This window comes from Triticum aestivum, chromosome 7D, assembly GCF_018294505.1.
Source record: "Triticum aestivum cultivar Chinese Spring chromosome 7D, IWGSC CS RefSeq v2.1, whole genome shotgun sequence".
Taxonomy (NCBI): domain Eukaryota; kingdom Viridiplantae; phylum Streptophyta; class Magnoliopsida; order Poales; family Poaceae; genus Triticum; species Triticum aestivum.
In genome coordinates, this window is record NC_057814.1 from 43076192 (window position 1) to 43090551 (window position 14360).

Consider the following 14360-nt stretch of genomic DNA (forward strand, 5'->3'; position numbering starts at 1 on the left):
GTTTCTCGTTACGTGCGGTTGGTACTAGTTCCTGTAAAGGTTAATAAGGTTGCTCAAACAACATTATAAAGATTTGTATATATTTCAACACAAAACAAATATCTGAAGACATTTGAATTAGTGAACACATGTCAACATGATAGAACCCCCACACAAAAAGTTGGCATAATAAAAGTACAATATAATACTTCAAGTATAATACATTATTGCGTCCCTTCCAATAAAATCAACTTCACAAAAATAAATACTTAACAACAAACCAAGCTATGACATTTTCGGAGATCATTTTTAGGATGAATGATCTAGAAAATGTGATAAAGTACTAGGAGAGTCTAATTAAAATATGTCATTTCTATGTTGGTATGGATGTCACTTGCAACAATATTGGCATCATGTGCAATACCAGCCAATCCCCTCCTTGCAAATCCGACATTGTAGAGTCCATTTGCACCTTTCCAGTGGTTGGGGAAGTCTTTTTTGGGTATGCCATCACTATTTAGCATACCCATGTCGTTCTGCATTTATTACAAAAATATGATACAATGTTTGGAGAAAAAATCTATACTACTATATATAGTGTATGAGTTTTAAACTTTTGAATCTCAACACCAAAAAGCAGCGTGCCATTCATAGAGTCCATGGTATGGCTGAAAATGTTGGGATTTGCAGCTACAATACGGGATACAATATAGCGAAGATACTACTGATTTCCAGAACCATCGCTATATTTTAGTGTAGATAAAGTTCACTTGTCAACTGTAATCCATCTATGCATGTTGGTCATGGCACACGTATTGGCAGCTGGATCGTGAGAATTTGTTGTGTGCATACTAATCATGTCAACGAGAATTGAAATTTCTGGTGAAGTTTCTTTAAGCTGGTTGTAGTATAAGATACTAATTCTAAGCATGTAAAACTTTACATCCAAAACCGAACGGCTACAACGATTGACTCGATGAAGCTTTCCATGCCAAGGTGCAGTGCTTGAATCAAGCAAACTTTGTATCCGTGAATTGAGATTTGACGTGTTGTGCACATACCTGCATACTAGTATGGCTATAAGTTGAAACCGATTGTCCTTTTAAGCTAGAAATTTGGTTTGACTTATTTACCATCACACGTTATTCATATTACTATGATGTTATATATAAATAATAATAATAATGGTGTTCTTTGAGATAAACTGAAATGAATGTCTATATACCTTGAGCCATATATTGGCGGTGCTTTTGTAACCTGTGGCAAACACAATAGCGTCATAGTACCTCTCATTCCCATCTGCAAACTCTATGAGATTTCCTCGAATGCATGATATTGGACCGAATACCTGCCATACAAAATATTTTTAAATTAGTCTATCAAATTCCCCATATAGTATGTATATATTTATATTTATAAGCATGATTTTGCTCTCACCTTGATATCACCTTTTTTTATTAGCTTAGTGGTGCCAGTGTCTATGACAGCAGACCGACCAGTTTTTGCTTTTAGGGTGAGTGGACCAATATTAGGCCTCACAATTCCATACTTTGATAAATCACCTAATAAGATATATGCGACGATCATAAGAATAAGATCTACAAGCTTCAGTGGAAGGTGCCACGTTGAGAGCACCATGCCCAGGTGGATCAACTCCTTTGTCATAACATGCAACTTCACAATTACCCATGTGAGAACTTGTTTAGTAGAACGTCAACCATGATTTTTCTGAGAAACTAAGAAAACAATAGAAGTGGGATAGTGAAATCTACGTACCGGACTACGGATAATGATGGAAGTGTTAGCTCCATGCACTGCAAGATCATGGGCAATCTCAAAGCCAGAGTTCCCACATCCAACAACAAGCACGCTTTTCCCAACATAATCATTTCCGGACTTGTAACTTGATGAGTGGATTGTTTCACTAGGAAAGCTTTGTAGGCCAACGATCTCTGGAACATATCCCATACTATTTTCACCTGTTGCTACAACCAAGAAGTTGGATGCATACATAGTTGGGCCATCCACCTTGTTATGTGTCGTGACAACCCAACATTTCCTCACCTCATCGTACATGCATGACTCAACTGAAGTGTTAAACTTCGGGGATATATTGAAGTGCTTGACATAATCCTCCATATACCTTAAAAACTGGTCTTTGGGAAGGTACGTCGGCGAATCAGTTGGGTATGCCATGTGGGGTAGCTCACAAAACTCTTTGGCGATGTGGAGCTTGAGGCGATCATATGTGTATTTCTGCCATAATGACATAATACAATCTTCACGCTCAGCGATGATATATGGTATAGAGAGTTTGCTTAGGCATGCTGCTGTGGCAAGCCCAGAAGGACCCGCTCCGACGATGAAAACTTGTACCTTCTCCATGGAAAGACTTGAATATAGGTGTGCAATCAATTTAGGGACACTATTGTGTTAAAGTTGTCCTTGTTGATATGTGTTTGGATAACACCTATAGCTATTTATATATACTAATATCAACCGTTACTATATATTACTTTTTGTGGCTTGTTTCTTTCTTCCTTAGATGGCTTCTTTCACTTGCTTGTCTTTTTCTTTTACAGTTATTGGTCTAGTTGTCTCTATGTGTGGCATTGACATTGTTTTGCACATGTGAGCAAACTGTACCTCTCACAGACAATAGTGTAGTTTTGTAAAATTGATAAATATATGTTGTTGTTGTCGATATAAGCATACATTCAAACATCTGATTAGTAAGTGCTTTCAAACAAATATTTTGATGTTAATAAGATAATTAGCCATAACCTTAAAGTTATTCCATGAATTAATGAGAAGTGCTGGTACATGATATCGAACAATATTTTCCATGTTTTCTAATTAATTGTCAAGCGTTTGATGTGAAGAATAGTGAAAGCATTGAACTGTGAGTAAACAAAATAACTAAAATTTTCGAAAGGGGTGATATATAATGTTTTTAAAATATAAAATTATTGACTTATTGGCATATATACATGCTACTGTATAATTAAGTTTCAAGTGAGATGCTTCTTTTTGTATCTTGCACTTTGGAATAGCTAAGTCGATTGATAAAATAAATACAAATCAAAATATATAAGAAACACACATGTCACAAATACTTGGTGGATGAGAATATCTCCTCATTTTGCATGTTCAGCACAACCTAGAAAGTATTTTTTATGGCACCTAGAAAGTATGTTGATTTAGAAAATTGTACTTTTGTTGTATGTTGCGCAATACACTTTTCTAAAAAGTGATCACTTTACGAAGAGATTGTCTTTCTTGAAAGTTAACGTAAACTAAACTTTTGGGCTTCCATGTGTACACAATTTTAGTTGTTGTTGCTATTTGCATGCATGTATTAATTCCTTTATCAACTTATGAAGTACGTACAAGTAAGAAACTGAAACTAGGTTGTAAAGTATGAAACTGAAATAGCAAGATGTAAAGTATGAAACTGAAATATAAAGATGTGAAGTATGAAATTGAACCTGTAAATACGGACTATCTAACGAGTACATGAACATGTGTATAGGTAACCAATAGTGTGCAAATATTTGGTTTGTTTGCTAGTTTTAAGATGTCTAATATTACTATTTACTATCAACACACGTGTATGGCTACCCACAAAATGTGTATCAAACAGTAACCAGGTGCACCGTGCTTTTGTTTGTGTGTGCGCGGCTGCAAGCGCGTGTTTGTGTGTAGTAGGTAAGGTTATGGCTTTACTCTCAAGAGATAGGATATATGATGAGGGCAGCGACCTACACTTTGGATGGCTTGCTGAGTGATTGGCCTTCCATCGCAAGAACGAAGATCGGTCTAAACATGTTTTAAGCTTTTTTAGGCCTTTGGTGACTTCTGTCCCTATTGTAAATAGTTTGTACACTTATTTATTTATATAATGCACCCTAGAAAAATAGTTCTACAGTTTATGGTTCAAAGAAAGATCTAAATGCATCGGCTCTTCCATTCTGCTCCTATTTGTCTAGACCAGCTGGCCTTACAGGCGAATTTTTTTGTTTCCCGAACCGGTGAGAGCACTACCTTTTCATATAGAAGAGGAAAATGGATGGTTTATGTACATGGGTGTCACATCCCTAGCTTCTGACATTGCACTAGGCTAACTTCATGTGTGCATCATGTTTAAACTTTGAAAGAAACTTGAAATGGGGATTGCCTAAACCGTAGCATTAAAGGAATTCACTAGGTTCAACCAAAATATTTCCAGTAAATCCAAATGGCTTTCAAAAAAATGTTCATCATTCTTGGAAAATGCTGGAAACAGTAACAAGAGGTGATGCACATTTTTCCATGACATATTTGGGCTCTGGATTAAATCATACTCTATCTGCATTTGGGCATTTAAATGCTATTAAATATTTTAAATGCTCAAATAATCATAAACTAAAATGTTTACTGTAGGATATATTCCCAACAGTGATCATGAGTAGTTTCATGATTTTTGGAAGTGTCTAAGTATTTTCAATAAAGCCCTAAAGACTACAGAATATTAGAAAACAGAAACAAATAAAAAAAGAGAGAGAGAGGAAGACCACCTGGGCCACTTACCTGGCCCAGCTCCTCCAGCCGGCCCAGCCCACCTGGCAAGTGGCAGTCGTCTTCCACCTCGCGCCAGTCGGACGTGGAGCGCGTGCCCGACGCGCGCGTGCCCGTAGCTCGCCACCTCCTGCTTGCCGCCGACCGCCTGGAGCTGGCTAAGGGCGCCACGCAACCCCTCCGGCCCTCTCTCACTCTCCCCGTGCTCCTCCTCCCCTCTGTCTCTCTCCCACGCGCACGGCCAAACGCCACCGTCGCCGCCGCTCGTCGTTGCCGTGTCCACCGCCTCCCCCTTGCCTCCCCGACCAGTCCAGGAGCTCCGCCACATCGTCTCCGACCTCTCCGCCAAGTCAAGCAAGCTGGGACGCACCGCAGCACCGCCCCGTCGCCGTCTTCAACCTCGGACCGCCGGAGATCCCTCTCGCCGCCCCGCTCGCTCCGGTGCTTCCCCGAGCACGCCGAGGCCACCTCTGCACTCGCCGTGAGCTCCTCTACCGATTCCCCCTTCTCCCATGTCCATTAGCTCATCGTAGCCTTCGTTTCCGTCGAGACCGAGACCTCACCGGCGCCGGACTTGACGCCGTCGTCGTTTTGGTTCGCCTCCCTTTAAACCGAGCACGTAGCCGTGCTCAGTGCACCCCCAGGAGGCCATAGCACCCCTCCGCACCCCCTGTCATGCTTCCTAACGCCGCCCCCGTGCTAACCCGAACTTCGGCCGCCGCCTTGGAGCTCGCCGTCGTCGGCTCCGGCCACCATAGGCCCGGCAGCCACCACCACTCGACGTGCGCCTGCAAGAGCTCTCCAATGAGCCCAAGAACGGCCTCGTCCGTACCCTGTGGGCGTTTTACGAGCCACGCCGCCGTCTCGGGCCTCGCCGGCGTCGAGTCGCCGGCGGGTTTGACCTCGTTTGACCCGGTTTGACCCCAGTTTGACTCCCCCTGAGTCACTGACGTGTGGGCCCCAGGCCACTAACTAAACTAGGTTAGTATTAGCTTAACGCTAACTAAACTTAGTTAGCTTAACTAACTACTGACGGACGGGACCCACTGGTCAGTTTGACCTGGACCGAACCCGTTGACCACTGATGTCACAGTGACGCAATGCTGACGCAGTATTTGGATTTAAAATAATTCAGAAAATTCCAGAAAATAGTATAAACTTCTAGAAATCATATAAAATCAACCATAGCTCAGAATGAAATAATTTATATATGAAAAATTATCAGAAAAATGCAATCTATCCATCTGTATCATTTTCATGCATGTCAAACTAAGTTATACCTGCTGTATAGGTGAAAACATGATAATGACATTATAAATGCTAAATATGGAGTTTGCATATGAACCCTTAGTTCATATGGACCTCATTTAAACTGCTGCTAGATGCATTGGTGTAAATCATAACATTCTTGACATGTCATGACCATGCATCATATTGTCGCATTGCATTGATTGTGTCCTTCTCTGTTTGCCGGTAACCGTCCCCTCTTAGTAGCCGATGCTCCGATGACGTGATCGATGACACCGATGAAGAACTATAATATCTTCAGAAGTGCCAGGCAAGCAAACCCCCTTGCTCATTCCGATACAATCCCACTCTCTCGCTCCTACTCTCTTTTACTACATTAGGACAACAACGATTCGACTGTTACATGCTGCGGTAGTTGAACCCCTTATCCTCTGCATGACCTGTCATTGCCACAGTAAATAGATGAAACCCACTAGCATGAGTAGGAGTTGTTTGAGCCCTGATGTGCCTACTCATTCATGAATATTGTCATGCCTGCTATGCTTAGAGTTGTGTCAGGTCTGATTCATCGGGGATGAATTGGAATGGTGATGAACATGTCCTACAGTGTGTGAACACGATTTGGTAAAGGTAGCGGTGAGAGGCCATGTAGGAGTACATGGTGGGTTGTCTCATTGAAGCCGTCCTCAGGAACTGAGTTCTGTGTTTGTGATCCATGATACAGTTACTACCACGCATTGGGCCCGAAACCAATGGACCCTCTCAGCTTCTTAATCACCCTTGTCCTCTGTCCAGGAGTTGCAAGTAGTTTTTGGTGTTTGTAGTATGCTGGAGGCCGTGGGCAGCGCTGACCGGAGGGGTGGGCTGTGATGCGGTAGGCACGTGGCACGGTGTACCGGGCGCCCGTTTGGTGTCTCGGGAACCCTGCACACATCGTTCGGGGCCGTATGTGGAAACCTCGGCCGGACTCCCTGCGGATGGAACCTGAATAGGCGATAAACCTGGACTAGAGACTTGAGTGTTTAGGTAGGCTGTGGCCGACACCCACGTTGGGCTTCCGCTTGAAGGTTGCCGAGTACATGTCGTGTAAACGATGGTAAGTGGTGAGAGCGTGTGTGTCGAAGTACACCCCTGCAGGGTTAACATCATCTATTCGAATAGCCGTGTCCGCGGTAAAGGACTTCTGGGTTGCCTATAACAGTTCATAGACAAGTGAAAGTGGATACTCTAAAATGCGCAAGATAAGCGTGAGTGCTATGGATGGCGTTCTCGTAGGGAGACGGGAGCGGATCCATAGTGGAGTATTGTTATGGTGAATATGTGGACTCGTGTGCGCCACCTCAAAAGAGTTACTTGCAGTCGTAGTTAGGATAGCCACCGAGTCAAAGCTGGCTTGCTGCAGTTAAACTCCACCATCCCCTTTGTTGATACCGATGCATATGTAGATAGTTCTGATGTAAGTCTTGTTGGGTACATTTGTACTCACGTTTGCTTATTTTATGTTTTGCAGAGAGACGTCAGTCTCGCTAGTAGTTCCGTGTGGACTTCGACGTTTAGCTTGATACCTCAGCTACGATCTTGTGCCCTCGGCAGGATCTAGTAAATAGTCAGGCTTCTCAGCCTTTTTCATTTGTAGATGTCTGTACTCAGACATGTTAAGCTTCCGCATGTGTTTGACTTGTATGCTCTGAATGTTGGGTCATGAGACCTATGTTTGTAATATCTCGCTCCTCGGAGCCTAATGAATAAATACTCTGAGTCGTAGAGTCTTGTTGTGATGCCATGTTGTATTTGCACATATCGAGCATATTGTGTGTATGATTGAAATGCTTGGTATGTGTGGGATCCGACAACCTAGTTGTTTATCCTTGGCAGCCTCTCTTATGGGGAAATGTAGTCTAGTGCTTCCATGAGCCATAGTAGTCCGCTACAGCCCGGTTCACCGGAGTCCTGCTAGCCCAGCACTACTGCTCCGGACACCTGACTGGCCGGCATGTGTTTCACTTCGTTCCTGTGTCTGTCCCTTCGGGGAAATGTCACGCGGTGACATCCGGAGTCCTGCCTAGCCTGCTACAGCCCGGGTTCCTGGAGTCCTGTTAGCCCAGTGCTACAGCCCGGATTCACACGCTGCTTACCGACATGCTCGATGTTGATTCATGTATGCCTGTCCCCATACGTTAGTGCCACCTTGGGTTCACGACTAGTCATGTCGGCCCGGGTTCTCTGTCATATGGATGCTAGCGACACTATCATATACGTGAGCCAAAAGGCGCAAACGGTCCCGGGCCTTGGTAAGGCGACACCCGTGGGAATACCGTGCGTGAGGCCGCAAAGTGATATGAGGTGTTACCAGCTAGATCGATGTGACTTGGAATCGGGGTCCTGACAATGGGTGATATGGTTTTGGAAGGAACTTGCTGAAAACCCACCGACACAAACTCATGCAATTAACCAATACCCTTGCTGGCTTGTGGCGTATGAAAAGCCATCGCCCTCTAGTTGATATCCTGAAAAGTCAGGGCCGCCACCTCGATGTGGTTCATGCACGTGCCACAAAAGATGCGGCGGTTCCGCTCTTTCCAGACGTTCCAAAGGGTGTATAGAAGCATCCCACTCCGTCATTGCTTAGATTCCTCGAGTCTGGCACATTGGATTTGATAGCCCGGTCCCACGCAAATAAAATCCTGACCCCTCCCCATCCCACACTCCACCCATCCTCCTCCACTCTATTTTCTCACTCCCAGACCCCGATGTTGCCATCACACCCATCTCAGAAAGACGGCCATACAGAGTGTGTAAACCAATGTATAGAGACTTTCTTGCGATGTTTCACTCATGCATGTCCTCGGCGCTGGAGCTTCTGGGTCCCTCTCATAGTTCTGGTATAACTCCTCACACCAATCTGCTATTGAAATGACTCCTTTCAAAGTTGGTCATGAGCCTATGCACTGGGGAATTACAACAGATACAACATGTTCGGTGTCATTGTTGCACACATGGCTCGAAGAGCGTTCGGTCGTCCAAGACTTGCTCCAGGAGCATCTCCACCATGCTTTGCCAATACATGAAGCTCAATGCTTAGAAGAAACGCTCATTCCACAAATTTTCGCTGGCTGACAGTGTCTTCCTGAAGCTGTAACCCTATGTGCAGACATCGGTTGCCCCCGCGCCAACTATAAGCTCTTTTCCAAGTTCTAGGGGCATTATCACATCATCGAGAAGATCAACAATGTGGCCTATAAACTACAGCTGCCACCACAATCTTTAGTCCATCATGTTTTTCATGTCTCACAACTCCGACAAGCACTTCTCCCTGGTACGGTTGTTGCTCCTGAACTTCCTATATGTTCCGATGAACTAGAAATTCCCGTGGAAGAACTATAGTTGATGTGGCACCAGAAGAATGGTGCGATGGTGGAACAAGTCAAGGTGCAGTGGTCTGGCAATGCAGCAATGGGCACTATCTTGGAAGATCGCGCGATGCTCCAAGACCGTTTCCCAAATTTTGCGGCTTAGGATCATGCCACGACTCAAGAAGGGGGATGTTAACGCCCTTGACCAGGAGGCCCCACTGGCCTCTCCAGCTGAACCCGTGGGGTCAACGACGCCTCCTACGCCGCCCAATCCAGTGCCTGATCTGGCTCCATCGAATGACCCGTTAGGAACAGACGGCCGACAAACGACCGCGCTTCCCGTTGCTATCCATGGTCGTTTCGCAATGGGTTCGAAGTCAAATATTTCTCCCAAAACGACCTCGAGCCCCACACCGTAGGGCTCAACATATGTCGACAAGCAGATGGGCATGAGGGACATAGAGCGGCGGCGCATCCCAACGGATCTAGGGTGGGTGATGGGTGGTGGGCGGCGAATGGGGGCGAGGGCTGGCTACTGGGGTCATGAGAGCCCAACTCGCTCAAACAATAAGGCTCCAATCATCACATCACATAATTTCATGTCAGACAATTACACAAAGACAAAGAAAGACAAACATCAAAATGTCTTTTTAGGCCAACATGCTTATATTCATAAAACAGCAAGGTTACAACCAATCCGCGCAGAAACAACAGGAGAGCATTAGAGAATACAACCTTGTTGAAACTCTGCAGAAAACACCTTCAACAAGAAATAACTAAGTATCTGAAAGTCCCTGCATATGGAACCGAAACCGCCTACCACCAAGAAACCAGCGACGACCAGACGTGCACCGGAGATCCATTGGAACCGGAATGCACCATCACCCATGGGCTTTTTGGCTCGATGAAGAGGGCCAGCGCGAACACCCAAGCCCATGTCTTTGTGGCGCGTGGACCATGAATATTTTATGTGCTTTCCCGATCTCGAATCTGCCAGAACAAACTGGTCTCATCGGTGAACGGCACTGGTTCCGCCTTGCAACAACCACTTGTCCAGTTCGAGCAGGGTCGGAACCTCGCACGAGCCAACGTTGCCATCAACTAGTAGGACAATCGCCAGGCATGGTTCTGAAACAAACTTCACTAACTCCACCATTACGACGGAGGAGATGCCGCAACAACAGGGTCGGAGACGAAGGAAACATACCCTGATGCAGCTGTCGTCATCGCCTCACCGGTAGCACCCGAACACACTAGATCTGACACCCCATATGATTGACAGAAGACAAAGCCCGTGAACTCATTATTGTCACGAACGCCGTCGAGGTGTTGCCGGAGTTGGAAAAGATTTATTCGACACAACACTTGCTGCTGCCGCTGAACATACCGACTCTAACCTAACTACGACGCGGAAGTGGAGGACCAGGCCCCCCTCCCTCCTGCCGCCGGAGCAGCAAGCGAAGGGAGAAGGGACCAACTACCTCGCCGTCGTAGATCGGAAGAGGCGGAGTGTTCCCTAACTGCCTCACTCGTGGGAGAGAAGGGCCACAAGAGGAAAACTTTATATATTGTGTACTACAAACATCAAAATGTTGAGTAAACACCGCAACACCATTACACCACGTAGCAGCACAACGCAGCACAGTAGCACACAGGACGGTAGCAAGCGGCAAGCCGCTGGTGACTGTAGCGAGCCTGTGTGGGCTGGGCCGAGAAAACGGCCTGCAGGCCCACCTTCTGCCAAAGCCCGGGGCGGCGACCTTCAAATACCTCGCTTTGGCGCCCAGCGTAACCGCCTCAACCAACAGCCTTCGCCTCGCACGCCGTCGCCGAAGCCCCAGCAAACCAAGAACCTCTCATCCCCACCGCCCTCCACCGCGCAGCGCCCACCTCCTCCGCCCTCCAGCGCCGGCGACCGATGGATCAGTTCCACGACCGGCACCACGTGCGGCTGCGGAGCCGCGCGCTCGGCGGGTACCTCCACGCCGCCGACGACGGGGAGAGCGTCGTCCTCCGCCGGGGCCGTGCCTCGCTGAACGCGGCGTGGGCGGTGCACCTCCGCCCAGGCGGAGGCCGCGGCGTGCACCTTCTCCTGCACAGCGCCGCCTACGGCCGCTACCTCGCCGCCAACACGACCGCGCCGGCGCCGCCCGGCCACCGCTGCTCCCGCGCCGAGCAGCGCGACTACGACCATCCGGTGGTTCCGGACATCATGTGGGAGGCCATCAGGGCGGGTTCCCAGGGCGACGTCCTGCTCCGCACCGTCGGCGGCCACTACCTCCGCGCCAACGGCAGGTACCGCCGCTGGAAAACCGGCGTCAGCGTCGACGGCGACTACATCACCACCATGGCGCGCTGGGCTGTCGAGCGCATCCCCCGCAGAGAGGGCGCGCCTGCCCTTCCACCCCCGATTCCGGTGAGCTCGCTCGCTCGCCCGCCATGACTCTTCTCGCCTCTCGATTGCAATTCCCGGTCGCATTGTGCTTCTTTGATCTCCTCAATATTTGTGCCATGACTCTTCTTTGTTCTTTGCGACTCGACTGCTGCAGATCCGCGTCCAGGGGCGCCTCTCCGGGATCATCTTCGGGCGTCAAGAGCGGGAGGCATGGCGGACGATCCGGTTCTTCACCGAGAACGGCTTTTCCCAGGGGCTGTACCCGGAGAACGGCTGGCACGAGTTCCCGTTCCTCGGGAGGTCCGTCTTCCACCTGAGCGAGGAACTGAACATTCGCGTCGGCGTCCTCAACGGGAGGCCTGCCCCGCGGCTTCGTCATGTGGTGCCTTCTTTCGGGGTGGAGGACCTGCCCGACGGCTTCGTCATGTGCGTCCGAGCCGGCCGCCACGGGCGGCTCACTCCGCTCGTCGTCGACCTGCCCCACGGCGGCGACGGCGACACCCTCGAGATTATCGTCGCGCTCTCCGGGACCCAAGGTGCAGAGCCTCTCTACTGTCGTCCTTGATTCAGATGTTGAAAGTGTTCGTTTCTGCACATGAGCTGTATGATCGGTTTACTGCATGAACATGACTTTAGTGGAGTTCTAATCTGATCATGCTTGGAAAAGGGATATTCTGATAGTTTCTGCTAGGATTAGGGACTTGTTTGAAACTGTTGTAGTCTTGTAGAATGGTAGAAGTTCCTGAATGGGAATAGCAGTAGGTGTCACTGACATGTGGATTTATCAGTCTGTTACACATGGTAAAAGATGGTCTGAACTGAACTCTGAAGCTAGTAGCAACTAGCAACTACTGGTTCCACATTCCTTCTCTTTCCTTCTCTCGATTCAGATAATTCTGTTGGTCTGAACTTTGAAGATAGTACTCCTAACCAAGTTATGGAACCTGAAATGCCCAACCAAGTTCAGTCATCTCATTCCATCTTTGCAGAGTATATACTAAGTTTCTATCCTGTGAACAAAATTCAGCTTGTATCCTACTACAATAGATAGTGCATAGAAGCTTAGTTATTTGCACATCATATTGTTTCAGGTTTTGCCTTCTTGATGTTGTCATTATATTGTTATCGATTATTTGTCTGCCGCCTAACTGCCTCATTGTTTCTGCTGCACCAGTCTATCATGAGCTGCGACACCCGGATGTCGACGCACGTGGAGAAAGATCGGAGCAGGAGTCCTGAAAGTTCACCTGTTCACAAGTTTCGCCGCCAGCGGATGCAATGACAGCAGAACTGGACACCTACTTTTGCCTATAGGTAGATAATACAGTATAGGTAGAGAAAACTTGGCAACACTCGTGTTTCTTCTGCTAGCTAAATTTGCTCTGGTCCTCTGACAGGGCGTGGGTAACCCCTGTCATTTTTTGTCCTCCAGTGGCTGAACAATTTTGTAGTGATGCTGATCATAGTAGTCGCTGCAGTGTCGCTCTTTTGACATTCATCACCGTGATGTGATTGCCACTGCTTAGTGGACGATGATTTCACTGTAGGGTTTCCTGCAATGAGTTGATGATCCTGCAACTTTTTTCAGATCGTGCATTTTATCATAACTGGAAATCGTAGTGGTTTTTGCACCGAGCTGATGGTCCTGCATTCCTTTTAGACTATGCATTTCGTGTGTAAATGAAAAACGTGGTATGTTCTTCTGTGAGCTATTGATGGTGTTTTTAGTTATGCTGTTTTGTGTGTCGGGCTGTCGGCCAAGGGGGCAGGAAAGGGATTTCTGAATTCTGATGTGTGAACAAGATTCAGAATTTATCCAGCAGCTCTACATGAAAGCTATAGTTTGTACTGTACACATTACACCTGTTTTCAGGTATTGTACATCAGCTGCATCCTTTGTCTTTTAGTGTCTTGTTTTAGCAACAGATTGCTCGTGTGTTTTAGCAACAGATTGTTGAGAATTCAGAAAAACACCTGAAAACCCAGCAGCTCGTGTGTTTCAGACTTTCAGCTCGTCTGTTCTGCCCTTGCAATTCTAAACTTGTGAGCCTGTGTGAACAATTATACAGCGGCGTTGGTTTGTAATGGTTGCCATCTTATCCGCTTCATCGTCGCTAGCTGCATCTCTCTTAGATGAAGCATCTTTTTAATATCAACACCGATCTGGTGGTTCTTGATGTGAGCTGAGCACCTGAGTTCAGATGTTTGCTGCTGTCATTTGCTTGTTCTTGCTGTGTTCTCTTTAGCAATTCACTCTTTCGTTTGAGATCCGTCCTACTTGATAGGGGTTTGGTGAAAAAGAAACGTTTGCAAGTTTTTTAAACAAAATTCACGAAACTGAATTTGCTCCTCTCTCTTCCTGCTATTGGGACACTTACCCACTCAAGCTTGAGAATGTCTGTGAGGCTCACACAGGCAACTAAGTGTGTAACTGGTACTGCAATATGTGCTATTAATTACCAGATGGCTAGCATTTGTGTCAGTGATGTTTTTTCCTCTTCCAAATTCTGATGGCAGTATGGTCACACAGTCGGTAGCACCACATCATTCATCGTAACTACGGCCTGTGACAGATAGGGATGTAAGCTATGCTCAAGTTTTTTAAAAAAAAAGCTATGTTCAAGTTCATACTAGTTGAGTACAGCAAGACGAGAAGAGAAGAGCTTAATTCTTAGTCGTAGAAGCCAAACAGTTACAAGGGTGATACGCCGCGTGTTGTTGTGTGAATTGAATGCAGTTATTTCTATGAAATCCTGCAGTATCAAAGTCCAATACTTGTATTAGCAATACTAGCAAAAGGGCCCATGCGTTGCAACGGGAGATAAAAA

At 46.7% G+C, this 14360-nt stretch overlaps 2 protein-coding genes across 2 annotated transcripts; one reads left to right on the forward strand and one right to left on the reverse strand.

Moving 5' to 3' along the window:
* Positions 1-220: 220 nt before the first annotated feature.
* Positions 221-2412, reverse strand: LOC123163759 (probable indole-3-pyruvate monooxygenase YUCCA11). Its single transcript, XM_044581146.1, has 4 exons — positions 1756-2412; positions 1417-1653; positions 1205-1327; positions 221-515 (listed from the first exon to the last, which is right to left on the reverse strand). The coding sequence occupies exons 1-4, from the start codon at positions 2362-2364 to the stop codon at positions 333-335; spliced, it is 1152 nt and encodes a 383-aa protein (XP_044437081.1). The 5' UTR covers positions 2365-2412; the 3' UTR covers positions 221-332.
* Positions 2413-10921: 8509 nt separating this feature from the next.
* Positions 10922-13167, forward strand: LOC123168638 (uncharacterized). The gene is made up of 3 exons (XM_044586517.1): positions 10922-11553; positions 11687-12068; positions 12707-13167. The coding sequence occupies exons 1-3, from the start codon at positions 11056-11058 to the stop codon at positions 12769-12771; spliced, it is 945 nt and encodes a 314-aa protein (XP_044442452.1). The 5' UTR covers positions 10922-11055; the 3' UTR covers positions 12772-13167.
* The last annotated feature ends 1193 nt before the right edge of the window (positions 13168-14360 follow it).